Source organism: Macaca fascicularis, chromosome 3 (genome assembly GCF_037993035.2).
Source record: "Macaca fascicularis isolate 582-1 chromosome 3, T2T-MFA8v1.1".
NCBI lineage: Eukaryota > Metazoa > Chordata > Mammalia > Primates > Cercopithecidae > Macaca > Macaca fascicularis.
The window spans coordinates 8,810,863-8,837,409 of NC_088377.1; the positions used below are offsets into that span (position 1 = coordinate 8,810,863).

Genomic DNA, 26,547 nt, shown 5'->3' on the forward strand with positions numbered 1-26,547 from the left:
CTTTAAGCACCTTTTATGGATTAACACAGAGCTCTCCGAAGGACGGGCAACGCATCTAGAAACCACACAGCAGGGGGAACAAATGAAAGAGAGGCCTCAAGACAGAACTCACCCGGAGGGAAAGAGGAGTTGGGCAAGCTTCGCCAAGCCCAGCACCCAGGTCTAAGAACTGAAACCAAATGATCTTTTTCCTCACAGCTAGATATAACAGCACATCATCCTTAATTCCAAGTTTTCAATGGGTCTTTTACTTAAAGTCTTACCTCTACTCTGCTCTCCTGCTAGAGCCAAGCTCCAGGAGAGCAGGGACCCTGTCTTGATCTTCACCTGCACCGTGTCCTTCACCCAGCCAGAGCCTGTTACTTGTGGGTGCTGATGAGCATTGAGGAATGACTCGCTGGGCCCTGTGAGTTGTCAAGCACCAACATCGCTTCACCCATCTCCCTGGTCAGCCGTGTGGGCTGCAGTAGAGCAGCTGTGGGGGTGACCCCAAAGAACCAGGACCCCACTGGGTAGGCACAGCACAAAGGGGATGTCTGTGGGCCATGAAGCAAGCTGGGGTGAAGAACATGGAGAACTTTCCAGGCAGCCAAGGGGCCTGTGCTGGCCCGGGAGGGAGCTGCCCTTGGGGGAACTGTCAGTTTTTTGTTTTTTGGTTTTTTTTTGAGACAGAGTCTCACTCTGTCGCCCAGGCTGGAGTGCAGTGGCACGATCCCCACTCACTACAAGCTCTGCCTCCTGGGTTCACGCCATTCTCCTGCCTTGGCCTCAGCTGGGACTATAGGCGCCCGCCACGTCTGGCTAATTTTTTTGTATTTTTAGTAGAGACGGGGTTTCACTGTGTTAGCCAGGATGGTCTCGATCTCCTGACCTCGTGATCCGCCCTCCTCGGCCTCCCAAAGTGCTGGGATTACAGGCGTGAGCCACCGCGCCCGGCCGGGAACTGTCAGCTCTTTGAGAAACCAGCGTTGTCTAGATCAGCTGCAGGTGACAACTAGGACTGGAGGTGACCAGGAATATTAGAGTTGGGGACTCCAGAAAGAATGAGCTTCCTTCAACCAGGCATCAGGATGTACATATTAATATAATGTGTAATGTGTTAAACATGTAATATGGAATGTGTTATTAATACAATATGTAACACATAATATATAATATTTAATATGTATGCAATATGTATTATGCACATATAATATGTAATATGTTATGGATGTAATGTGCTATATAATATCGAGTGCATTATGAATATAACATACAATGTGTATGAATATAAGATGTAATGTGTTCATCATGTAATATGGAAGGTGTTACTAATGTGACAGGTAGTGTGCATTACTGTGATACGTAGTATGTACTAGTGTAATTTGCAATGTGTTATTAATGTAATTTGTAATGTGCTGTCAATGTAGCATATAATGTGTATTGATGTAATATTTAATGTGTGTTAATATAAGGTGTATTAATGTAATGTGCTAATAACAGAATAGGTAATGTCTATTAATATATTACATAATGTATATTGCTGTAACATGATGGAGTGTGATATTAACATAATGTGTAATGTAAGCTGGATGTAATTACAATTAGAATGACTATGAGAACTTGGCCTTGGCCAGATGACCTGTCCTGACCCAGATTTTTTCTCAAAGGCCAAGTGGAGACAAAATCACAGGTACAAGGTCTTAGGGAATGACCTGGACTTTCCACAGCCAAAGGGAAAGTCCACAGGAACTAAAGTTGGAGCCACTCCCGCCACACACATACACCATTATATTTCCGAGGAACAATAACCTGTAAATCACTTTGCTCTATAACTCTTTTTTTTTTTTTTTTTTTTTTGAGACGGAGTCTCGCTCTGTCGCCTAGGCTAGAGTGCAGTGGCGTGATCTCGGCTCACTGCAAGCTCTGCCTCCCGGGTTCATGCCATTCTCCTGTCTCAGCCTCCCGAGTAGCTGGGACTACAGACGCCCACCACCTCGCCCGGCTAGTTTTTTTTTTTTGTATTTTTTAGTAGAGACGGGGTTTCACCGTGTTAGCCAGGATGGTCTCGATCTCCTGACCTCGTGATCCGCCCGCCTCTGCCTCCCAAAGTGCTGGGATTACAGGCTTGAGCCACCACGACCGGCCTGTTCTATAACTCTTATATGAAAATTACTACTAAAAGCTTTCAAAATAGTGAATACTTTAAAGGCCCTTTCAAAAGAGTAAACCTTCTAGCTGTGTTCTGGGAGCTGGAAGAAGACACAGGTAGCTAGCTAGATAGGTGGATCAACAGAGATTGATAGATTGATTGATTGATTTACTATCTGTATACATTTGTGTGTATGTGTCCGGTGTTTTCTTTTCATCAGGGTTTTTTCAATGTCAGCATTATTGATATTTGAGGGAGGAGAGTTCTATGCTGAGGGGAGTTGCCCTGTACATTAGAGGATGTTGAGCAGCATCTCCAGCCTGGTCTCCACTCACGAGATTCCAGGAGTGCTTCTCCACCTGTGACAACCAACAATGTCTCCAGACAGTGCTAAAGTAGAGGCCCCTGCCAAATGCTCTACATTCTGAGGGGGACCACAGCAACATGTTTAGGAGCACAAATCCCGGAGCTCCATGGCCTTGGTTCAAATCCACACATACTAGCCTGTGACATTGGGCAAGTTAACCTATCTATGCCTCGATGTCCTCATATGTAAAATGGGGATGATAATAGTATATCCATCTTCATGCCTTTGGTCTGAGGACTCAACATGTTAAGATGTGTGAAGCCTTTGTTACGGACCCTGACACAAAGTAAGGATTTAACTCTTGTTCTTCTAAATCCCCAAAGCCACAGAATGGAGAAGGAAGGAAAGAGCATTTTGCATCCATAAGCAACCAAGAAGAAAAGCGAGAAGGAGGAAATCTGGACATGTGCTTTGATTCTTAGCTAGTGACCCCTTGTGCCTGGAGAGCTGTAATCCGACGGAGTTCACATGAAATGGCGTCTTCTTGAATTAGAACTGGATTTATGAAAACACAAATTATTTCAATAATAAGAGCGTGGTTATCAGTTGATAGATATGCAGTGTTTGGCAAATAGCTAATTTGGGTGTTGTTGATCCTTCCAATCATTCTTTATAATTAGTAGCATGAGGTTAATTCCAGCTTTATCTTTCCCCAGACCCTCTTCCTCCTGCAGGTGCAGGGTCTGCTGTTTCCCCCTGTCGTTAAGATCCATGGAAAGGAACCAGGCTCCGGAGCAGAAAGTCTTCACTATTCCACTCTCACTGGAAAATGGAAAAATCCTGATAATGTAGGAGTGTGGTTCAGTTTTAGGATCATGGCTTTTTTTTTTTCTCATTGTTGCACTCTTGTGACCTTACAAGGATTTATCACAGCATTTGGTGAACTTGGAGCAGCAAGGAAAGTATGCAAAAGCCAATAAGGTGCCTGGAGGGGCACAGAACACGGACCTCTGTGAGGTCCAGTCAGTGCCAGCGCAATTTAATGGGCTCCAACCTGGTGTGTGTCTGAAGGGGAGAAAGCAGCACTACAGCCGTCTGGCTTCAGGGAGGGTGAGGGGGCAGGGGTGGAACAGATTGCTTTCTAACTTGGAGCTTTTGTTTTCCAGTCAGCCCAAAATTATAACACTCTGATGATAAGAGCAAGCAGCATGTTCCAGGCTTGGGGTGGGAGTGTGTGTGTGTGTGTGTGTGTGTGTGTGTGTGTATGTGTGTGTGTGTGTGTGTATGCATTTAAAAGAATCCAAGTTCCCCAACTGCCCTCTTAGTGGTACCACTACAGTGGTAAGAGGCTTCACTTTTCCTCGAATATACATTTCCTGGGAAGAATGAGGAACTCTGCAAAGGTCAGTGTCACCATCTGGACTCCAACTGACTTGGCAAGTAAAATATACAAAGAATGCGGGTCTTTACTACAATCGATTGCTTTTGGCATGCAGATGAAAATGAATAAGGAGGAGCCAAATTTTATAATTGCTGGTAAATCTGTTGATGATCAACGCTGAAACCTTTGTGACTCTTTGCTTTCCATTTATCACCATTTGTCATATTCTGCTTCCCATGTTTTTGAAATGATGACCAGATGGAAAGCAGACTGCAGCCATCAGGCAGGTGAAAAACAGATGGCCCAGGAGGGAAAGAAACCAGAAAGCAGTCAGGCAAGGTGGCCTGGCCTAAGGACCAGCCAGGCCGTTTGTTACAGGCGCCAGGGCCCAGGCGGACTCCGGAGACTGTCCCAACACTGCCGGAGCTTGACTTTGTCCCCAGCGTCATTATCAAGGCCAGGGCACAGGTTGCCTTTATTTATCCAGGGAGAAGTGTGAGACAGCATGATGAGAAAGGCAGGCTTAGAGGTCGAGTGTGCCTCTGAATTCCAGTCTTCTGGGTTGTGGCTGAGTAAAGGTGGATGTGCCTCTTCTAAAACCTCTGAACCATAAGGACAGTAAGTGCTTCATATTCCCGTTCATCTGCATTTACTGATTCTCTATGGTTTTTTGTACATTACAAAGAAAGGGAGTCTTCTGTGTCTCCTCTCCTTAGCCACTCGCGAATCCCTTAACAGTAAGTGTGGAAGCGCACACACAAGCATAACAAGGCTAAAGTTGAATTCGAACTTCATGCTTCTCAGTATCAGAAGTTGATCCCAGAGCTCCTTGGAAGGAGGGCCTAGAGCCCAGATGTTCCCACAGTAAACTTCAGGTACTCGATGAAGTCTTCTGGATAAGATGCCATTATTTATTATCTCCCATCAGGAAGAATTGACTCTGATAAAACCAAGTTAGGACATTGTCTCTGGGAGGAAATATTTCTTATTTTATTTTTTTAAATCTTAGTTCTGGGGGTACATGTGCAGATTTGTTACATGGGTATATTGCATGATGCTAAGGTTTTGGATTCAATTGAACACGTCACTCACAAAGTAAACACAGTAGTCAATTGGTAGTTTATCAGTCCTTACTCTCCTCCCTCCCTCCCCAGTTTGGAGTCCCCAGTGTCTGTTTTTCCTGTCATTATATCCATGTGTACCCAATGTTTAGCTCTCATTTATAAGTAAGAACATGTGGTATTTGGTTTTCTGTTTCTGCACTAATTCACTTAGGAGAATAGCCTCCAGCTGCACCCATGTTGGTGCAAAGAACATAATTTTGTTCTTTTTTCATGGCTTCATAGTATTCCATGGTGTATTGTACCACATTTTCTTTATCCAGTCCACCATTGATGGGCATCTAGGTTTATTCTATGTCTTTGCTACTGTGAATAGTGCTGAAATAAACATGCATATGCATGCAAAGCTGAAGCCCAGTTTCTTCTTTTATGCCAGGTTTCCTCTTCTCTTTATTGAGCAGCTTCACTGATGTTGAACAAAGCAGCTCAAAAGCAGTCCCATTTCACCCAATGAATAAAATGTTTTTCTTTGTGTCATTTCCTTCTGCCTTGGGTGGGGCAAGAAATGTTCTCAGGTTGTCAACAATCAAGGGATCACAGGTTCTTCATCTCGGAGAGCACAATTGGCATGGACCAGACAAAAGACAAGAGGAAAAAGGAGAGGAGAAATAGAAGCAGATCAAAGACAAAAAGGAACAGGAGGAAGAATCAGAAAATGGGGGCCCAGAGGCTGCTGTGGGGTCACAGAGACAAAGAGGGTTGTTCCTCATACCTTCTCTTTGCAGGGAATACCTGGGAGTTTGAAAACTTTGTTCAAATATATCTTTTTTACATAATTTTTGATAGTTATTCAGTCTCTCTGAACCTCACAGCATTATTATTATTTTTTAACCACACAGCATTATTGGGAAAAGGGTTATGCCATGAAAGTCCCAAGAAGGAGAGAGATATCCTATACTTGCTGAATTTGCAGCTAACAGCTATTGAAGTGGCCACTGGTACCATCAGATATTGTCATAATTACCACATTTTAAAATGGCCCCTAAACCCAGGAAAGGTATAAACATAAACTTCAAAATTGAATTTGAATAATATGGCCCTTTGCACTTTAAAATGACTCTATTTTTAAAAATTATTAGAGCAATATTTTAAATTTTAGGGTTTATATTTCATTGAAAATTTGTAAACTATGACAATAAAATTGTTGTAAAAGAAGAAATCATCACACAGTTGAGTTAAAAAAAAAGAATCAGGAGGAAGAAGAGAAGAAAAAGACAGAGATGAAGGAGAAGGAGGAGGAGGAGTAGAAGGAGAAGGTGGAGGAGGCGGAGGAGGAGAAAATAAGGAGGACGAGGAGGAGAACAATAATAACTGCAGCAATCAGTTTGGGGTTATTTTGCCCTCAATGCATTCAATCTAGAGAGAATTGTGCAAAAATGCCCCAAAGAGGAAGGTTATTTGAGAGGTAAAGAGCCAGTTAAGAAACAGATAATCTACTTTCTCCTATCTCCTCAATGCTACTCCTCAGGAAAGCACTGTCTGCATGACTGGAGAGAGAGGCTGAAGAGATGGGTGAGCAAGGCACCATGTCTATCAAATGAACCCATGTAGGCCTGTTTGTTTTATTGCCTGGAAATCAGAGAATGTAGAGCAAAGGGAAGATGAACTGAGTCCAAGGTTCATCTAGAAGTGGTTTCCAGAAACAGAAATGGACACAGGATGTCTGAAAACAGATTTCCAACGTAGCTCTCCACTTCCACTTCCTGATAAACTCATTGGAATTATCTCGTTTTAATCTGGCAGAACTCACCTTGTGTTTCAGTGGGGATTTCCTGGGGAGGTCATTCAATGTAGAAACAGTGCCAGCAGCACAAAAGTGCCATGTGTTTTATGCTCTTGTGTCTTTGTTCCTTCAATCCCACAGAAAGGCTCCATGACACCATCTTGCAACCAGATTCCCCCACCCCACTACTGCCAACCTGCACCCTCTTGGCTTCTTGGAACTGTTGATTCTTGACATTGAGGTACCATGTGGCAACTGCGTTGCCTGCAGCTCTAAGCCCTGTTGGCACACAAACTGGGGGGTCACCGACCACAGGAATCCACTCCAGCAGGTGTGCCAGACACCATGTGTGATTCTGGGACATGAAGAGTTTCGGGATGAACAGTTCTGATCATCTCGGGCTTTATCGTTGGATTGGATTTTTTATAGCAATAATTCATTTCAGTGATTCAAGAAAATGTCAACTTGCTGTGACAAAGTACATGCAGAGCCATCCTTACATGTATTTCCAATATCAGTGGAGATAGAATTATTATCTTCTAGAACAATTGTTCTTAAATTTTAGGAAGTGTAAAACCACCTCAAAGTAGTTGCATATTTCTGAGATGTACATCAAGATAGTCTAATTCCAGAGCTCTGAGCTAGGGCTCAAAACCTGGGGGTTTGACAAACATCTCTAGTAATTCTCAAGCAGGTGATGCCTGGCATATTGGTTTCATCAATGCCCAAGAAAGCCCACAGGCTCTTGGATGCACCCTCACTGGCCAACGTACATTTTTCCCCTCTGGGGAACAGCTTTCATACCTTGGCTGTATTCTGTGTTCCGGGAAAAGTAGTTCAATTCATCACACCTCACCCTGTATTCCAGTTCTTTCTCACCTGCTATGGGTTCTGGGAAGCCCATGGCATCTCATGCTTCCTAGGATCTAGGTTACTTTCAAATACAATAAAGGTTAATTCTGATCAGAAATTCTCCATGGTTTCCTAGATATCTCAGGGACATTGCACTCTCTCTGTCCTCTCATGAGCCAGGTTTAAAAGGCTATGAAAAGATATGACTATAGATTGAAAAATCTGATCCAGACGTAGTTGGCTCAAAAAGTCAGAAACATTTCATAGTAAGGACGCTTATTTCTTCTACATAACTCTTCTTCCTCTTCCACATAACAGAGGATATTGTCTATTTTCCCAGGCATTGGAGAATACAGAAGAAAGAGGACTGAAAGTAAAAGGGGTTGAGCCGAAAACTTTTTTTAAAGTATGAGTGCATAATAGCTAGAGCTGGTGAGTCACAGGGAGGAGCTAAGAAAAGTTTCATTTGACATGTAAGTGTAACCACCTTCCCAAGTAGAAATAGCACCATCTGCATCAACCATTCCCAAACTTTGCTCCAAGAAAATTAAATGAGTTACAGGATTTACATTGCAGGGCAGTGGACTGAGTCCTCGAAATTCAATCCTTCTTTTCCATGTAGTTGGTGCCCCCTAGTGGCCAAGAGGACCTTCCCGCGTCTGGGAGGCCCCTGCAATCAGATCTGTGCCTTGAATTAGTGTTGACTCCCTAGTTGCTTGTGAGGTGACCAGGGACTGAAGACTGAGGTTGGGAATGGAAGCAACTCCACTGACTTGGGGGCATACTGAGTGCTTAGCATTTCCCATGGATTGTCTCATTAAATCCTTCAAAATCCATGACAGGGTTACAATTAGGACCCCATTCTACTGTTCAGTGGTTGAAGTGCAGTTAAATTCCTTGTCTAAGCAACCTGAGGGGAAGGACTGCAGAAGGATTCTGGGGTCAGGGGCTCTCAGCACATGGCAAGGAGGAAAGGGAGAGAAGCTGCACCTCTCATTCCTCTGGGGGTGCTTCTTTGCCAAGTCAGCCCCACTGCAGGGTGTTTGCCCTTTGCCGAAGGCTCCTGATACGTCTCCAACCCCTTCTTGGGATGAGCTGCAGGTGGCACCAGGAAACCTATGGCGTGGAGACCCCTCAGGACTGAATTTTTTTCAGGGTAATTACTCTGGCAGCATTTGTTTTTTGTGCCTGATGATTTGATTCAAAAAGAGTTGTTTTTCTCTCTTTCTATAAAACCAAAAACACTGCACCCATAGGGAGATTTCTTTGTTTTTTCTCCCCACTTTGCTAGTCACATACAATGAGCTATTGCTCAGACCCTTATAGAAGCCCCCTTTATAATCTATGTTTATATGGAAATTGCTTTTCACACTAAAACTAGACTTGCACCAAGTCTATCCTGTAGGTAGTGGAGGTCACTTGTTTGTTTTGAATGGTTGATTGACAACTAGAGCACACTGGGAATTTTAGATAAGACCCTTCACCCAATCCATCCTGATGGAAGGGTGAAGGCCACAATGTCTCATTCAATAATGTAGAAACCAGAGGGGCTTAAATGGTGAGAATTACGTCCAAATGATAAATGATTTGTGTAAAACCCTAGGGTTTTGCCTAGTCATATTAAACCTACTGCCATAAGAAAATTTAATTTCAGAAAGAAAATGCTGGAAATGAGCCAGCTTCACTCTATTCTCATGAGGCAGGCATGCTTGAGAATGAGGACATCTTGGTCCTTGCTGCATTAAGCTTGGCCTGGATGGTGCCAAGGAAAAATGGCTGGAACCAGGATGGTGAAGGTCACTACAAAGTCGATCTGCAGGCATCTCCTGCCCAAGAGTCCCCCTGAGCAACCACAGGATACAGGGCCCTGCCTCGGGCAGCTACAGAGAAATTGCACACACCCGCTGAGCTCCTGTTGCTTTCAACAGCACGAGGTATAGCAGTAGTGAGAACCGTCTTCAGAAAGGTGCTGACCCTCTCACGGCACAGGGCAACTGGCTTGAAAAGCTATACCTTGGCTTCAAAGGAGGCCAAGCATATAATTTTAAGGAGGTAATGAGAGGTATTTTCAACTCTGTGTTCTAGAGCAGGCAAATCTGCACATGAAAGATTTGTCTTTCACTCAGTTACATTTGTTGAAAGCCCAGTGGCTGTTGGAATGTTTAGGGACCAAGTTCATCCTGTAACTAAACAGCATGTACAGAATGAGGCAAGAAGGAGAAGGGGTCAGACATTGGATCTTAGATTACTAAGAATCCCAAACTGCAGACGACCTGGATGGGCCAAACATCAGACCCAAATCCTTACAAGTACCTATCACTAAACTGCAAATAGCACCAGTCTTAAAAAGAAGACAAATCATTAGGAAGAAATCAATGAAACCCACCACAATCACTAACGGATTCATGAGAAAGAACTCAAACTCAAAACTCTGTGTTTTCTAAATCACTGGACATGGAATAAAATCGCATGATCAGAGCAGTCATAGAACTGAGTTGGGCAGCAGTGTGACCTCACTTGGAGAAAGTTCCCAGGGTACAGAAGATCAGCATATTTTGTCTAACAGATCCTCAAGCTCAGTAAAACATCATTAGAGCACAGTAGCTGAGTATGCACAAGAACTGTATTCATTACAGAGGACTACCCTTTCTCTTTAAGTTAACAGAGTTACCCTCCCAAAGCTCCATGCACTGGGGATTTAAGAACTCCAGTTTGCTGTAATGTTTTTTAACAAGATTTGTGTGAGTCTCAGTGTGTGTATGCATGTATGTGTGTGCCTTTTCTTTATAGGACTATTCTGCCTCTTCCTTAGCACCTTTCATCTTTTCCCCTGAGCTTGCATCTATATTTCTCTGGATTGCTCAGACACCAACCACCCCTAAAAATTTCACAGTTTCTAGAAAATCCCATCCTCCAAGAAGCTTAAAGAATTTTGATTGCTTGAAAGGAAGAAAAAAAAAAAAAAACCCGGGTGGAGGAGTCATATTCCCCTACTGTACAGAAAACAAGAAAAGGTGAAGCATCAATTACCTTCTCATTGAGTCCTTCACCACGCTGCACAGCCATCCTTCCTCTGAAGATGCTGCTTGGTCATTACCTCACTGGGCTGGGAATCCAGCATTCCCACAAGGAGGCATGCTTCAACATACTTGAAATGAGCGGCGCACCAGGAGCACGAGCCTTGGGGTTTCCCAGAGTGGTAGGAATTGAAATCAAAGGATTCTATACCATTGGTGAGGATTCACAAGAGAACATGGTCATTCTAATGACACTATGACGTCTTGATGGGATACTTCAGCCATTCCTTTAAGCTTACCTACAGTCTCAACCTCAATCCTCTTAATCCTAGAAGCATTTCCCAACTACTATCCTCCCACCAATGTGCCGGTTTTCTTAAAATCACATAGAGCAGAACACTTTCTGGAAACCCAGAAGAGATAGCTCTATCGCTATATACTCTATATACTCTATAGAGCTATAGCTCTATATAGTAAATTTTGCCTCTATAGCTACAAAAATTACTCTATAGCTGCAAAAATTACTATAATTTCTTACAGCCTGTTTTGGTAGACAGTATGGCCAATATTGTCTTGGTTTAAATAAGATGATAAAAATCAGATGCAGAATGATTCTACTTTTGAAAATGCCTAGCACACATGAAAGATGTTTGTGCAGTGAGGTACTATAAGAATTTTTATTAATGACAGCTTTGCAATTAAGTGTATGTTCACTAAATATGGAAACAAATGAGAACTAACAATAAAAAGGAGTTCCAAGACAATTGCCATGGCATGAACTGAATGGACTCATACTGGGCCAGCACTTTAGGTCTCGGCATGAACAGCTTCATCATTCCAGAACTTTCTTGATTTCCAAGGTTTGTCTGAAAACCAAACAAGATGACTTTGTAGAAAATGATTCATGGATCCACTAAAATGGGCGATATGTCACTGTATCAGCCCATTCCAGAACCCCATGGTCATTCCACATTAGGTGGGTCCCAACTGCCCACTGAGTGGAAGCCAAGACCCTCACTCAGGTCTCCCAACTCTAACCCTCCGCTCCAGCTTCCCCTACGTTTTCTGACGTTTTCAACAGGCTTTGCTGATTCCTTGTTCTGCACTGTTATTAAGTCTTGCTTTCGCCTCCCTTAAGAATAATCACCCTCACTTCTCCACAAATTTATGTTCTCAACTTTCTTTAAGATCTAATGGAAAACAGGTTTCAAAAAGCACTCCTCTACCTTCCCTGTCACAATTTTACAATTCATTCTTTACTTACTGCCACTAACACTTACAGAAATAACATAAAATAACTATTATTCTTGCTTACATTTTATAGGAAATTGCTCCTCAATTTTTGCACATGTGTATATTTTAACTGTCCAGTAATTTCTTTGAAAGCAAAGTCAGTGCATTATTTTTTAAAAAATAACAGTGCCAAGGATAGCCTGGAAGCAGGATAGAGATTCCTCTCGTGTTGATCATGACCTGCCAACCAATTTGTGTTTTGACTGCTCCATTCTCAAGCTGACTTCCAAGATCACACATCATTCTCAGCACACACACAAGCCTTGATATCACATTTCTTTAAAAGGTCTCTCCCCAGATTCTACATCATTTCCAACTGCTGCTCTTTTTTTCTGCTCCCCTTATATTACGTCACAATGAGTCCAAATAATTCTGTAAATTCTCTCTTTATATGCTCACTGCACGTTCTCTATCCCTACCTCCATCTACTTCATTCAAGATTTTGAAGACGACTCTGCTTAAGGTTTCCCACAGCTTCCATCTGGCCAAATACAGTGTTGAACTCTCATACTCCATCTTGTTAAAAACTCTCATCACTGATCATTAGAGACATGCAAAGCAAAACCACAATGAGACACCATCGCATGCCAGTCAGAATGATGATTATTAAAAAGTCAAGAAACAACAGATGCTGGCAAGGCTGTGGAGAAACAGGAATGCTTTTAGACTGTTGGTGGGAATGTAAATTAGTTCAACCATTGTGGAAGACAGTGTGGCAATTCCTCCAAGACCTAGAACCAGAAATACCATTTGACCCAGCAATCCCATTACTGAGTATGCACCCAAAGGAATAGTAATTAATCTATTATAAAGATACATGCATGTGTATGTACGCTGCAGCACTATTCACAACAGCAAAGACATAGAATCAACCCAAATGCCCATCAGTGACAGACTAGATAAAGAAAGTGTGGTACATATATACCATGGAATATTATGAAGCCATATAAAGGAATGAGATCACGTCCCTTGCAGGGACATGGATGCAGCTGGACGCCATCATCCTCAGAAAACTAATACAAGAACAGAAAACCAAACACCATAAGTTCTCATTTATAAGTGGGAACTAAACAATGAGAATATATGGAAGCAGGGAGGGGAACAACACACACTGGGGTCTGTCAGCGAGGGGCTGAAAGGCAGGAGAGCATCAGGATAAATAGCTAATGCATGCTGGGCTTAATACCTAGGTGATGGGTTGATAGGTGTAGCAAACCACCATGGCACACGTTTACCTATGTAACAAACCTGCACATCCTTCACATGTATCCCAGAATGTAAAATTTAATTTAATTTGATTTAAAAAACAAAAACAAAAACTCTCATCAGGCCAGGCATGGTGGCACACACCTGTAATCCCAGCTGCTCAGGAGGCTGAGGCATGAGAATTTCTTGAACTGGGAGGTGGAGGCTGCAGTGATCCGTGATTACACCACTGCACTCCAGCCTAGGTGACAGAAAGAGACTGTCTCAAAACAACAAAAACAAAAACAAAAGCAAAAGCAAAAACAAAAGCAAAAACAAAAACAAAACAAAACACAACTCTCATCAGTATTTGACATTTGACTTTCAGAGGACCATACTGTGTAGATTATTCTCCTACCTTGTCAGTTGCATTGGCTGGCATCATCTCCTCTTCTTCCTGACCTCTAAGCCTTCTTGTAGTCTTGACTGCAATATGCAAGCCATTTGTCTGAGCTTCTGTCAGGTCCCAGTCCCAACTTCAATCTTTTTTTTTTTTTTTTTTTCAGATGGAGTTTTGTTCTTTTTTTCCCAGGCTGGAGTGCAATGGCACGATCTCGGCTCACTGCAACCTCCGCCTCCAGGGTTTAAGTCATTCTCCTGCCTCAGCCTCCCAAGTAACAGGGATTATAGGTGTATGCCACCATGCCTGGCTAATTTTGTATTTAGTAGAGATGGGGTTTCACCATGTTGGCCAGGCTGCTGGTCTTGAACTCCTGATCTCCAGTAATCCACCCGCCTCAGCCTCCCAAAGTGCTGGTATTACAGGCATGAGCCACCGTGTGCCACCTTCAATCCTTTTAACCCTAGAAGTGCTTCCTGATTTCCCCAATGTCCAAGTTTTTCCAGAAGCATACAGGGCTCAGTTCTAGGACCTTTCTCTATCTACACTTATTCCTTAGGTAATACTCTCCAATTGCATGCCTTTAATTACCATTTATGTTCTAATGGCTCCCCAATTTATATTTCCATCCTTGACCTTTCCTATGATTCCTAGACTTGTGTATTCTACTTCCTTCTTGACACTTCTGCTTGGGTGTCCGATAGACACACAGATTTATGACATGACAATCCAAATATTTCATTATCTTCTCCTTAGCCTACAAGATTCTGTTGCTCTCCTCTGTCCTGCGTTATATGCTTTCTTTTGCAACAGTCAGCTGAAAGGCTGGAAACTTTATCTGTCAGACTCTTCTGCCTTTCAGTTTCTGGTTGCAGCTGTATTCTGCTAATGAGGTGCACTAGTGAGAGATTTCAAAGATGAAAGAGCGCAGAACATACTCTTCTTCCCCATGCATCAATGTAGGACATGAAAGCTTTGGCAGACATGAATTTTTAGCGGTGGCCTCTGGGTGATCCATTCCAGTTACTCTTCTCAGTGCTGTAGGGCACCACTAGTTTCCTTCACTTTCCTAATCTGAGTGGCAGCAACAACTTCTGAATTCACTGGCCCAAGTAGTGACAGCAGAACTAAGTACTACTGGGCACCTTCTCTTACCTGTGTTTCCTCAGCTAATCCAATGCTTTTGAAAGTACTTGATTCCCTGTATGAAACCTCTTCATACTTAACATACTTGGAGTGGTTCCTTTTTTCCTGCATGAGTTCTCACTGATACAGTACCTCATCTCCTCAGTTAACCATTTACCCAGTCGCTAAAAACTGAAACCTAGCAGTCATCCTTGACTCCTTCTTTCCCTTTACGTCCCACATTAAACACAGCAAAAAGTCAGGCTGGATTTTTCTCCAAAATATGTATTGAATCCTATTCTTCTAAGCTACCCGTCCTATAATTACTCTAGTGAAATGCACGGTCTTCTCTCTCCTAAACAGTTCCAGTTATTTACTAACCGGCTTCCACTCTGGTCCCATGACAGTCTGCTATCAATATATTAGTCAGAGTAATCTTTTTAATATGCAAATAAGTTGCATCATTCTCCAACTCAAAACCATTCAATAGATTACCATCTCAATTCTGATAAGATCTAAACCCCTTACTTTAGCCTACAAGGTCTTGAAACTCCAACCTTTGCCTACCTGAATGGGCTCTGTCCTTCACCCATTACTCTGTTCCAGCTGCATTTGCCAAGTTAATTGTTAGTTCCCACCCACTGTGTATTTAATATTTTCTGTGCCTGCATTGCTCTTTCTCTATCCCTCCCCATGGCCTGTTCTCCCACTTCATTCAGATCTCAAAAATCACCTCCTCAGATCAACCTTTCCAGACCACCCTATCACTTTCACTGCCCCTTCTACCCTGCTTTTTTCTTCATGATACATCTCATTATCGAAAATTTTATTTCTTCTTTATTAATTTTTTGGGGGGTTATCTACATTCTCCACTAAAATGTTAGCTCCAAAAGGACTTAGTCAGCTAGTTGGCTGCTGAATCCCATTACCTAGGAACTATGTGCACCTAGCACATAGTGGGAATTCTATAAAAAGTGCTTAAAAACATATTAATTTGATTTCTTGCCCCTCTAATCAGAGAGCTTGAATTTTTCAGGAGGAACTGTTAGCTGATTTTCTCAGGATGTCCCCTCCCTTGACCAGCCACAATGATAATATCCTGGGGAAATCAAAAGGAAAGCTGGAGAACCTGGCAGGAGCACCTGTCAAGGGCTGAAACAGGATGACATGAAGGCTCCTGAAAATGTGGCACAGTTAGCTCACAACACCTCACGCCAATAATGGTGCACAAGGCACAGAGAAACCAAAGTGATGGAGTGGGATTGAATTTTTGGTAAAGTGGTTTATTTTTGATTTTTGAAAACCCAAGATAATTTGTGATGCAGATATACCTCCAAAATGTGGTTGGGCTTAGGCTGATGAAAACTTGAGTTATATGCCTCCTGGTCAGAAAACAGGTGAACAAGAAGGCAGCAGAGTATTAGAAAACCGGGCTGAGTTCAGTCATCTTCTATGAATAACTCACAAAATGGATTATTCCAAGGTAGACAAATGAGACTTGTATGCACAAATGTGCTTTGGCTGAATGTGAAAGCTTTGGGAGGATTAATTACTTAGTTAATCACACATTTTCTAAGTCATTTTCTCTCCCTCCACTTCCTCCATCTCCTTTCTTCCTTATTCACTTCCATGATTCTTTATTCCTGGAAGCATGTTTTATGCATTATCTCATTTAACCCTTATAACAAACCTCTGAGCTATGGTCTCTATTTTACAGAAGAGAAACTGACCCTTCAAGAGTTATCTATAGGGAACGTGGCACCCCTCAACCTCACTCCCTGCTTTCTCCAATTCTAACTCTGCTGCTTCCCCACTTTATGTATCTCTTGGGTTAACTTCTCTTTTCACCACTTAGGGATGGTCACTTGTCCCTACTCTTTAAATCCTTTTGTCAACAACAACAACAAAAGATTCTTAAAGATTTTGAAAGTACAAAGGAACCTAGAAACAGAATCCAAGCCGGGCGCGGTGGCTCAAGCCTGTAATCCCAGCACTTTGGGAGGCCGAGACGGGCGGATCACGAGGTCAGGAGATCGAGACCATCCTGGCTAACACGGTGAAACCCCGTCTCTACTAAAAATACAAAAAAACTAGCCGGGCGAGGTGGCGGGCGTCTGTAGTCCCAGCTACTTGGGAGGCTGAGGCAGGAGAATGGTGTGAACCCGGGAGGTGGAGCTTGCAGTGAGCTGAGATCCGGCCACTGCACTCCAGCCTGGGTGACAGAGCAAGACTCCGTCTCAAAAAAAAAAAAAAAAAAAAAAAAGAAACAGGATCCAGTGTCATTCTTTCATTCTGCAATTCAGGAGACTGAGGCTTTGAGGGGAGCAATTGTTTGTTGAAAGTCACAGATTGAGTGCGTACTGAGCTACGTCTCCTGACTCCTAATACAGCATTCCTTTTTCTTATCAACAGTCAAGTACTTTTCCTTTGCATAATTGATTTCATACTATTCAAATTTCATATGAAAATGCACTAATGAGAAATGGTTTAAAATTTAAACTTGGGTTGCATTAAATATCATATTTACAAATAATAAAGGTCATCCTCCTCCCACTATCACACGATTATCCCACACACCTTTCAACCAATGTTGAATATTCAGTATTCATAAGATGTACATTCTTACATTGGGTAGCTTGTATGCATCAAGAGTTGGGTGCCTAGACATTCTTTAAGGTTCCTCACTGAGTTTTCTGACTTTTTCAAATTATAAATTTGAAATCGCAATGATGAAAGAGCGATTATCTCTATGCTCTAGGAATCTCATAGCTATAGCACATGGGATTATCTATTTATAAAAAGTTCTCCAAGATCCATCTTATGAATCCAGTAGACAACACTTGCCATGAATCCAACAGACCATCCTTAAATGCTTAGCATGAATCTTATTCAGTACAGAAATTCCAAATTTTAAGGTTATCAAGGGCACAGATCACTCACCTATAATACACCTAGACTCTTAGTGGGGATTCAGCTAAAAATAAGGAATATCCATTTAAAATGTCCCTGAAGTGCATTATTTCTGTGCACAGGTTTTTAAAACTTATTCATAATACCCATTATGTGTCCATATATAACATTCTTAAATTGATAGACACAGTCCACACATCCCCAGAAGGGGTCCACATAATGGATCAACCCTTGCTAAGTGAATGTGGATGATGTGTAAAAATCAAGGTTGCCACTACACATGTAATATAATGGACAAATGAAAAGTCAATGGAGAACAGAAAGTTAAATTTACAATTTAACGGAAAATTTACAATTTTACAGAAAATTACAAGTTATGAAAGAAAATGATCTAAAGGCCAACGAAACTTCTTTGGTTGCTAATTTTCTGCCTTGGTGGAATTATTTCCGAGGGGCCTAAATTAGCAAGGGTGATTTCAGAGGCATTGAGTAACAAGTTCAGAATGAAATGCACGAGGCATGAGCTCCAAAAACTAGTAAATACTGGCACATTTGCATTTTAACTATTTCCAACCACCGAAGGTGTCAGTGCTTCTATAAAGAAGCTCCTTGATAACAGCCCAAGATACTAAATGCTCTCTGCTTGGGCACTGGAGGACACAGCTCAGGGCTTTAACTACTGGAGGAGGGGAACCACGTTTTCTCTGTTAAACAGGACAGAGAAGATGCTTTTTGATAGAAGCGTCAATCCAATATTCACAGAAATTATTTTCCCTGAGCAAGAAAACAAGGTGAATCTAGCCACATAATACATATTAATAATAGCAACTGGGGAAATTATTCATTCTATTTGTCAAGGATTTCATTTCTCCCTCCTTCAGGCACAGAGCAGAATTTTTTTTTTCTACTTGCTTCTTTTAAGGCTCCACTCAACTGCTTAAGCATTTCTAGCCAAGTTCTGAGCAGACTGATGTTTCATCACTGCAGACGAACCAGATCTATTCTAACTGGGACAAGCATTTACTGAGTGCCAGATAATTCATTAAGCGCTTTACTTGCATTAAGTCATTACTTTTCACAGTAATCCTATGAGGTGAGTATTATTTTGCCATTTTACAGATGAGGGAATTGACGCCTAGAGTAGGTAAGTGGCTTACACAAGGTCACAAAGCTACCAAGTGACAGAGTTCGGATTTGAACCTAGGGAGTCTGGATCCCGCACCTAGGCTCTCGACCACTCCAAAGATGAGAAGCCATTTTGCCTGTGCAAGAAAGAAAGACGAAGCTGTCTGTTTGGGGTTAAAGCACGTGTGCATATGATGGTCAAGGATTCAACCCAGGAGCCATTAGTACCTTTTTAATTTTAAACTGAACAGGAACTTTAAGTTAACAGAGACTTTTATTCTATTCATAGAATTAAATTTGTCAGGATTCTCCAGAGAAATCAAACGTGTGTGTGTGTGTGTGTGTGTGCGTGCGCGTGCGCACGCATATTCAAAGAAATTTATTATAAGGAATTGGCTCATGTGATTATGGAGGTTGGCAAGTCCAAGTCTCAGTGTGGACCGGCAGGTTGGAGACCCAGGAGAGCCAATGGTGCAGATGAAATCTGAAGGCAATTGCTGGAGAATTTACTCTTGCTCCGGAAGGCGGTCTTTTTGTTGTACTCAAGCCTTCAACTGATTAGATGAGGCCCACCCACATTATGAAGAGCAATGCACTTTACTTAGTCTATCAATTTAAATGTTAATCTCATCCCAAAACATCTCCAAGTTGACACATAAAATCAACCATCCTGGAATAGTGGTTGATTCGACAGTTCAGGGTTACACGGCAAAGCCAACACCAGAGCTCAGATAGATCATCTGGCTCCCCAGTCAGCATGACCAAACACCACGCCAGCCCCCCATGGAGCCCTGAAAAACATCCACCACCCCTAAGGTAAGCAGGGAAAGGATTAAGACTTTATGTTCTTCTAGCTCTACTCTGACTTAAAAGAACTTCCACTCCTTTTTGTCAATTCTTTTGTAAGTTGACACTACAACTAAAAGATTTTTTATAGATAGCAATGTTCTCTTATTTACTGTTTAGAAGGTTGGTAACACAGGAAGCACAAAACAGCACCTAAAATTAGCTAAGGAATATGATTTTCCTAAGCGACACCACTTTTGTTGATAAGAACTTTAGCTTGACCCCTTCGATTAAGAAAGACTGGATCTGGCCCGTGGTAAGGAAGAGGAGGCAGACTGCATTTGAGCCCATCCAAGGGTTGCATTTTAATTGCTTCTTTTACCCTGGGAGCTCCTTGGCTTCTTCCTGAATGATTCCTCTTGTCTCCCCACCATCTGCCACACTTCCTGACATTACCAAAGCAGGAGTCAAGCATTGTACTTGGTAATACTGACAATAAACTCAGACACTCAAATGCATCATTTTGCTCAAGGCATTATTTAAAGGCATTTGCTTAAAGGCATTGCTTCATCATCTGCACACGTAAGATACTTCTACAAACATGAACTGGATAGAAAAAAACTCAGGATGCAGATCCCATATGTGCAGAAATTATACAACCAGGATACTGTGAGAATTCAAACGTTCAATAAGTTTATCCAAAGTCGACCATTCTTTTCCTTAGGATTCCCCATCTCCATATGACTTGTGTGCCAATAGCTGCTATGTGGAGCACTTCCTAGGAGAATGGCACTGGCTCAATGCCTCCCCAGTAGTGAGTGTTGCAGCCAGAAACTGAACCTCATGCTACCTAGACCAGGAGTTAGCAATTTTTTTTGGTTTGTTTTTGGGGTGTTTTTTTTTTTTGTAAAGAGTCAAAGAGTAAATAGTTTAGATTTTGCAGGAAATACAGTCTCTGTTGCAACTACTCCACTCTGCTGTCATAGAATAAAATTGGTCTTTGAAAACAGGGACAAGGAAGAAGCATGGCTATGTTCCAATAAAACTTTTGTGGACACTCACAGCTCATACAAAACAAGCAGCTCACTGAGTTTGACCCATGAGCTGTAGGTTGATCATCCCTGATCAAGATGATCACAGGTCACGGCTTCAAAAAGAACTGTAGAATGACACTAAGAATTAGGAGTGAAACCCAATTGCACTAACAGATTACTTCTGCTAGCCTTTCAGAAAGCTTTAACCATCAATTAAAGGCTGGAAAGAAAGGCCAGATCTCCTGTTAAGTGAATTTAAGTATCAAGAAAAGAAGTAGCAGATGTTGGGGTATGTATGTGAAACAAAGTGACTTTGACTTCGGCCCTAAAAGTCTCTTTAAGGATATTTGTACTAAGAGTAGAAAGGAAAGGAGTGATGGAAAGCATAGTATCATTCAGAATCTAAGTGTAGGAAGACGCCCTGGGGACGAGTCAATCTTCTTCTTTTTTTTTTTTTTTCCTTTTTCTGTTCTCGCCAGGTGGACACCGGAATGTCATCTTGCCTTTTCTTAAGAGAGTAGACTCCAGTGTCTATCGTTCCCTTCTTTATGTCCATGTGTACTTATTGTTTAGCTCCCACTTATAAGTGAGAGCATGAAGTATTTATTTCGTTTCTATTCCTGCATTAATTCACTTAGGATTATGACCTCCAGCTCTATCTATGTTGCTGCAAAGGACATGATGTCATTTTTTAACAACTGTATAGTATTCCATGGTGTATATATACCACATTTTCTTTATCCAGTCCACAAATGAGAGTGGGAGGATGGTGAGGATTGAAAAACTACCTATCAGGTATTAGGCCGATTACCTGGGTGACAAAATTATCTGTACACAAAGCCCCCGCGACATACAATTTACCCATGTAACAAACCTGTTACACGTGCCCTTTCAACCTAAAATAAGTTGAAAAGAAAATAAATAAATGAATAAATAAAAAGAAAGTAATGCAATCCATCCTATATATGAAGAAGAAAAGTAGCATGACCCTATCAACAGACAGGAAAGCACTTGAGAAAATCGAATACCCTTTCATGGTAAAAACCAGCTCAACAAAGAATAGAGAAGAACTTCCTTAACTTGATAATGAATATTATTTAAAAATGTAGAGCTACCATCATAACCAACATGGTGAGAAACTAGAAATTACCCTGCTAACGTCAAGACCAAGGCAAGGATGTTCTCTATCAGCACTCCTTCTTAACATTTTACTGGGAGTCTTAAAGCAGTGATATGAGAAAAGGGGGTATACTGCTGGTGAAGAATGAAATAGGCTGCTCTTTTTAACAAATGACAGTGTTGTCTATGTAGAAAATCCAAAATAACCAAAAATAATTTCTGCAACTAGTAAGTGATTATAATAAGGTACAGGATATAAGGTTAACACAATTAAACTGTTTTCCTACAAATTAAATTATAATTAAAAATAAATTTTAATGAAAAATAAATTGTTTTCCATTAAAATTAGCACTTTCTGAAATGAAATACTTATGAGTCTCACAAAATAAGTACAAGATGAAAACTACAAAATTCTGATGAAAGAAATCAAACAGCTAAATAAATGGAGAAATATTTTATTTTTATTTATATAAAGACTCAATGTCTAGATGTCATTTCTGTCCAAGTTGACCTATAGACTCAACACAATCCCAATCTAAACCCCGGGAAATTATTCTGTGGATTTTGAGAAGCTGTTTCTAAAATTTATATGAGGAGAAAAAGACTCAAAATAATCAATACAATATTAAAGAATAACAGAGTAAGAGTAAAAGGACTGATATTATTCACCTTCCATATTTATTACAATGCCATAATCATCAGGAGAGTGTTGTATTGGCAAAATAATAGGCAAGTAGATCAAAGGAACAAAATACAGACCTGATATAGATCCACACAAATATAGTTAACTGATGATTTTTTACAAAGAATCAAAGGCAAAACAATGGAGAAAAGATAATCTGTTCAAGAAACGGTGTTGTAACAACTAAACATCCACATGCAGAAAAAAAAAAAAATGACTATAGGCCTAGCCCTTACACCCCTTTCAAAAATTGACTCATAATGGGTTACAGACCTAAATGTAAACACAAAACTGTAAAACCCCAAGAAGACAGGAGAAAATCTAATTTACCGTGAGTACAGTGATAATATGTTGACCTTCACTGAAATTTAAAAACAAACAAAAAGGACCCAAAATTCTGTGAAAGACATTGTTAAGAGAATGAGAAGACAAGCCATGGACTGGGAGAAAAATATTTTCATAGTACATATCTGGAAAGAAATATTATTCAAGATATTCAAAGAATACTTGCAACTCAACAAAAAGAAATGAACAACCTAATTAAAGAATGGGCAAAAGGCTTGAACAGAAACTCTGTCAAAAAAGATATACAGATGGTAAATAAGCAAATGAAAAAACTCTCAACATCATATGTCATTAGGAAATTGCAAGTCAAAGCAACAATGAGATGGCACTACACTTTTATTAGAACAGACAAGATATAAAACCCTGACAACACCAAATGCTGGTGAGGACGTTGGGGAGCAGGAACTCTCATTCATTGCTGGTGATTATGAAAAATGTTACTAGCATTTCAGAAGACAATTTGGCTATTACTTACAAAACTAAACAGATTCCTACCATACAATTCATCAAGCATACTTCTTGGTATTTTCACAAGCGAGTTGAAAACTTATATCCAATCAAAACCTTCTCAGGGAAATGTATAGCAGATTTTTACATAATTTCCAAAACTCGGAAGGTTGCCAATCTAAAAAGGCCCCATACTGTGTTATTACAATGGTCTGGCATTCTGTAAAAGGGCACAACTATGGAGACAGTGAAAAGAGGTTTGTGGGAGGAAGGGATTAATGGGAGGATCACAGAGGATTTTCAGTGCAGTGAAACTGTTCTGTATGACACTCTGTCATACAGGTATCTCTGTACATTATTACACATAGTCAAATCACACTAAATATATGGCACTGAGAGTGACCCTAACTTAGACTATGGGCTTTGGGTGATTATGAGTTGTCCATGCAGATTCATCAGTTGTAACAAATGTACCACTCTGGTGTGGACTGTTGACTAGGGTGATGCAATCATGTATGGAGTCAGGGGGTGTACAGAAACTTTCTGTACTTTCTTCTCAATTTTGTTGTGAACATAAACTGCTCTAAAAATAAAATATATTGAAAAACAAAAAAAGAAAGAGAATCAAGCAATTTCAAGATACTGAAAGAGCTTGGAGTCAAGTGCAGCTGCCTAAGGGTGAGCAGGTAGCAGCTTTACTTTCAGGGGAACATCTAATAAGACTGTCTGGCTCCCTGCTAGTAGTAAGGAGGCCACCTTTAGAAGGAGGGGGCGGGGAGAGACCTTTTGTTCTAGTGGCTGAGCTCTGAAAGCAGAGGCCCTCAGATCACAGCATCCTATTAGCTGAGTTTAGCTCCAAGTATCATTGGCCACTCTTAAAAAAACACAATGTCTTGGGAAAGAGCTTGGGTCAGCAGCTGCCTGGCAGCATCTTCCAGGTGGATAGGACCAGCACTCAGCTCAAGCCATGTGGCAGCGAGCACCAATTGAAGCTCAGCTCTCAGTGGGGTGACAGTTTGATTAAACCTGGGTCCATTTGGACCACATCAGCCCTCCAGGTTTGTGGACAATTTGAGGAGGAGAGAACATCAAAGGGGAGATACTGGACCTCCAAATATGAGTGCCCTTGAAGGATAAACCCATTTTCAGTGGCGGGAAAAATGAAAGAGATGGGATGTGTTTGCCCCTAAGGTTTTGGAACTTCTTCAGGTTGTATAAGGACTAAATGAGATTCTGGGTCTGGAGGCTCCATCACATGGCCGAACACTTCCAAAGGGTGAAAAACTGCTAATCTCCATGACCTCTTTACCCCACTTCCCCCAGGTATTCTCCTGCCCCTTGAGAGAGAGGGAGCCTCAGGGGCTGATAGAGACTCATTCATTGAGAACCTCTGGGTGTACAAAACCCAGCCGCCCCAACTTTTTGTTCACACTGCTTGTCCCTCTCCTCTCTTCCTTTTCTACTTCTCAATTCTAGAGCTTAGTGCCTCTTCTTAGAACTCTAGAATCCTCCCCTCCAAGCCCAGATATCTTGGTCCCTTATGTCTTCAACCACCAAGACTCCCAGATTCCAAACAGAAATAAAGGAGCGCTTGGAAGTCTGCTCCAGAACTCAGCCAAGAGAAGGCGGGTTGGGGTCTGGGTACTAGTTGAAAGACCCCTAATGTGGAGCCCAAAGAACCCAAGCTCATCCTGTGTGTTGCATGTGACGGGCAACACCCAGTTCTCCAGGCAGCCTCATCTGTGTTTTTGTTTATTTGCTGGGCCAGGGAGAAAGGACTGATGTTAGGTGTCACTGGCATGAATTCTACTTATTGACATTAGCAGACTAACAAAGATCAAAAGCAATAGGCATTTTAAGCTTTTAAAAAATTACTTATCATCCCTGCCTAATCACCAAGAAGTGTCATCTTGATTACTTACAATCACTAAATGTCACATTTACTTTCTGCTTCAAGTGCCATTTACCCACACATCTACATCTTTGAGACATGTGGCTGTAGCTCTGATGAATGTGGCTGTCTCCACAAGACACTCTGGCATCATCCTTTTATGATCATTCTTCAAGGACTCTTTGTCTTCTTTTAACAAAGGGGAGGACACTGGTCCTAAGAGGTGACTCTTTAGACCAGGCAGCAGTCCCTGTCCCTCTTGTCAGTCCAGGTCTTCCAGGTCAATGCATTAAGCATATCTTCTAATTCTGAAGCTTTGACATCTGGGGCCTTGCTGACCCTGGAGAGACTGCCCCTCCCAGGGACAGCCAATTCCTAAAGATAAATTATTTGCCTACAAGGGTGTCTTCCAGATGCAAACCAACTAACCCAGAGCCCATGCCCCAAAGACGTTCTTCATCAGACTCCCACAAGCCTCCCCAACCATTCACCTGCCCAAATCATCCCATGGCCAGGTACCAGGCAATGAGAGACAGCCCCTGCAGCCCAGAGCCCTTTGGAACTATTTAAACCAGACAATCCTAAGTCTGTCTATCCTGCCTCACCTGTTCCTTCTCACAGGAACCGTAGTAAAGACTCTTGTCCATGTTCTCCTCCCAGTCCCTCTGCTTCCTGACCAACCCTGGCACTTTCCCAAAGGGCCCTGTATGGAGTGGCTGCCTCCTCCTCTGGAGTAATAAACCATCCTTTCAATGGCAGTCATCTCCTGATCTGCTGAACTCACTATGCCTGAATAATAATAAAACCTACAATTTAAAACACTCACATCCCCATAAACTCTGCTGATCTTCATGCTCATGTGAAAGTTTGAAATGATGCAAACTTTCATGCATTTTCCAGCACCAGTGTGTAGAGAAATGAAATTGAGAGGGTAAAGCACTTGCTTTAGAGTCAGATTCTGGGGAATTAAATTTGACTTCTGCCTCCTGCTGCCTGGAGACCTGGGTGAGTTACTGAATCCTTCTTGCTTTATTTTTCTCATCTGCAAAATGGAGGATCAACAAAGACCTATCTCACAGGACTGGAAGAATACACCAAAAGTATCTGTCATATGATGAGTACTCAAAACTGTTGTTGTTGCTACATTACTCTTCCTCGATATGTGGTTATCTGGAATTTTTTGTAACCACTAGGCTAAATCTTATCTGAATGAAGATCGCCATTTTCCATCAATTCTTTCAAAGATTTGGTTTGCATATGGCATTTAGCTTTACATATGGTCATTAGAACATGCATAGAACTTATTAATCATTAAGATCTCAAAACCTTTAGATTAGAACTTGACTTAGACCGAAAGCAGCGTTTTCCTAACTTGAGCACTGGGGCACCCCAAGAATACCTCTGCAGAACCTGTTTAGATAAACCCTACATTAAAAATTAAATACTGTCTGTTGAAATGACTGCTTCATGCTGACAGAATTACAAACCCTAATACAAATGGGGGCCCTATAATATCGTATACATGGAGGTGTTACCCAAATAATCAATCACCTCAATATAAATGCACACATGTAAAGGTAGATAGATTTTAAGTGAAGCCACAAAAGAAAAATCTTCTCAAAGAGAGATTCCCGTGGATCCCTAGAGAATGTATTCATCAAGCAATTTGGATC

At 41.5% G+C, this 26,547-nt stretch overlaps 1 protein-coding gene and 1 long non-coding RNA gene across 2 annotated transcripts in view; both read right to left on the reverse strand.

Annotated features, from left to right (window-relative positions):
* LOC107129067 (uncharacterized) overlaps positions 1-26,547 on the reverse strand; it is an 80,261-nt gene that overhangs the window by 33,669 nt on the left and 20,045 nt on the right. The gene's annotated exons all lie outside the window — the stretch shown is intronic.
* LOC141409971 (Down syndrome critical region protein 8-like) lies at positions 11,091-25,521 on the reverse strand. Its single transcript, XM_074036504.1, has 4 exons — positions 25,480-25,521; positions 18,020-18,149; positions 13,176-13,294; positions 11,091-11,398 (listed from the first exon to the last, which is right to left on the reverse strand). The coding sequence occupies exons 1-4, from the start codon at positions 25,519-25,521 to the stop codon at positions 11,246-11,248; spliced, it is 444 nt and encodes a 147-aa protein (XP_073892605.1). The 3' UTR covers positions 11,091-11,245.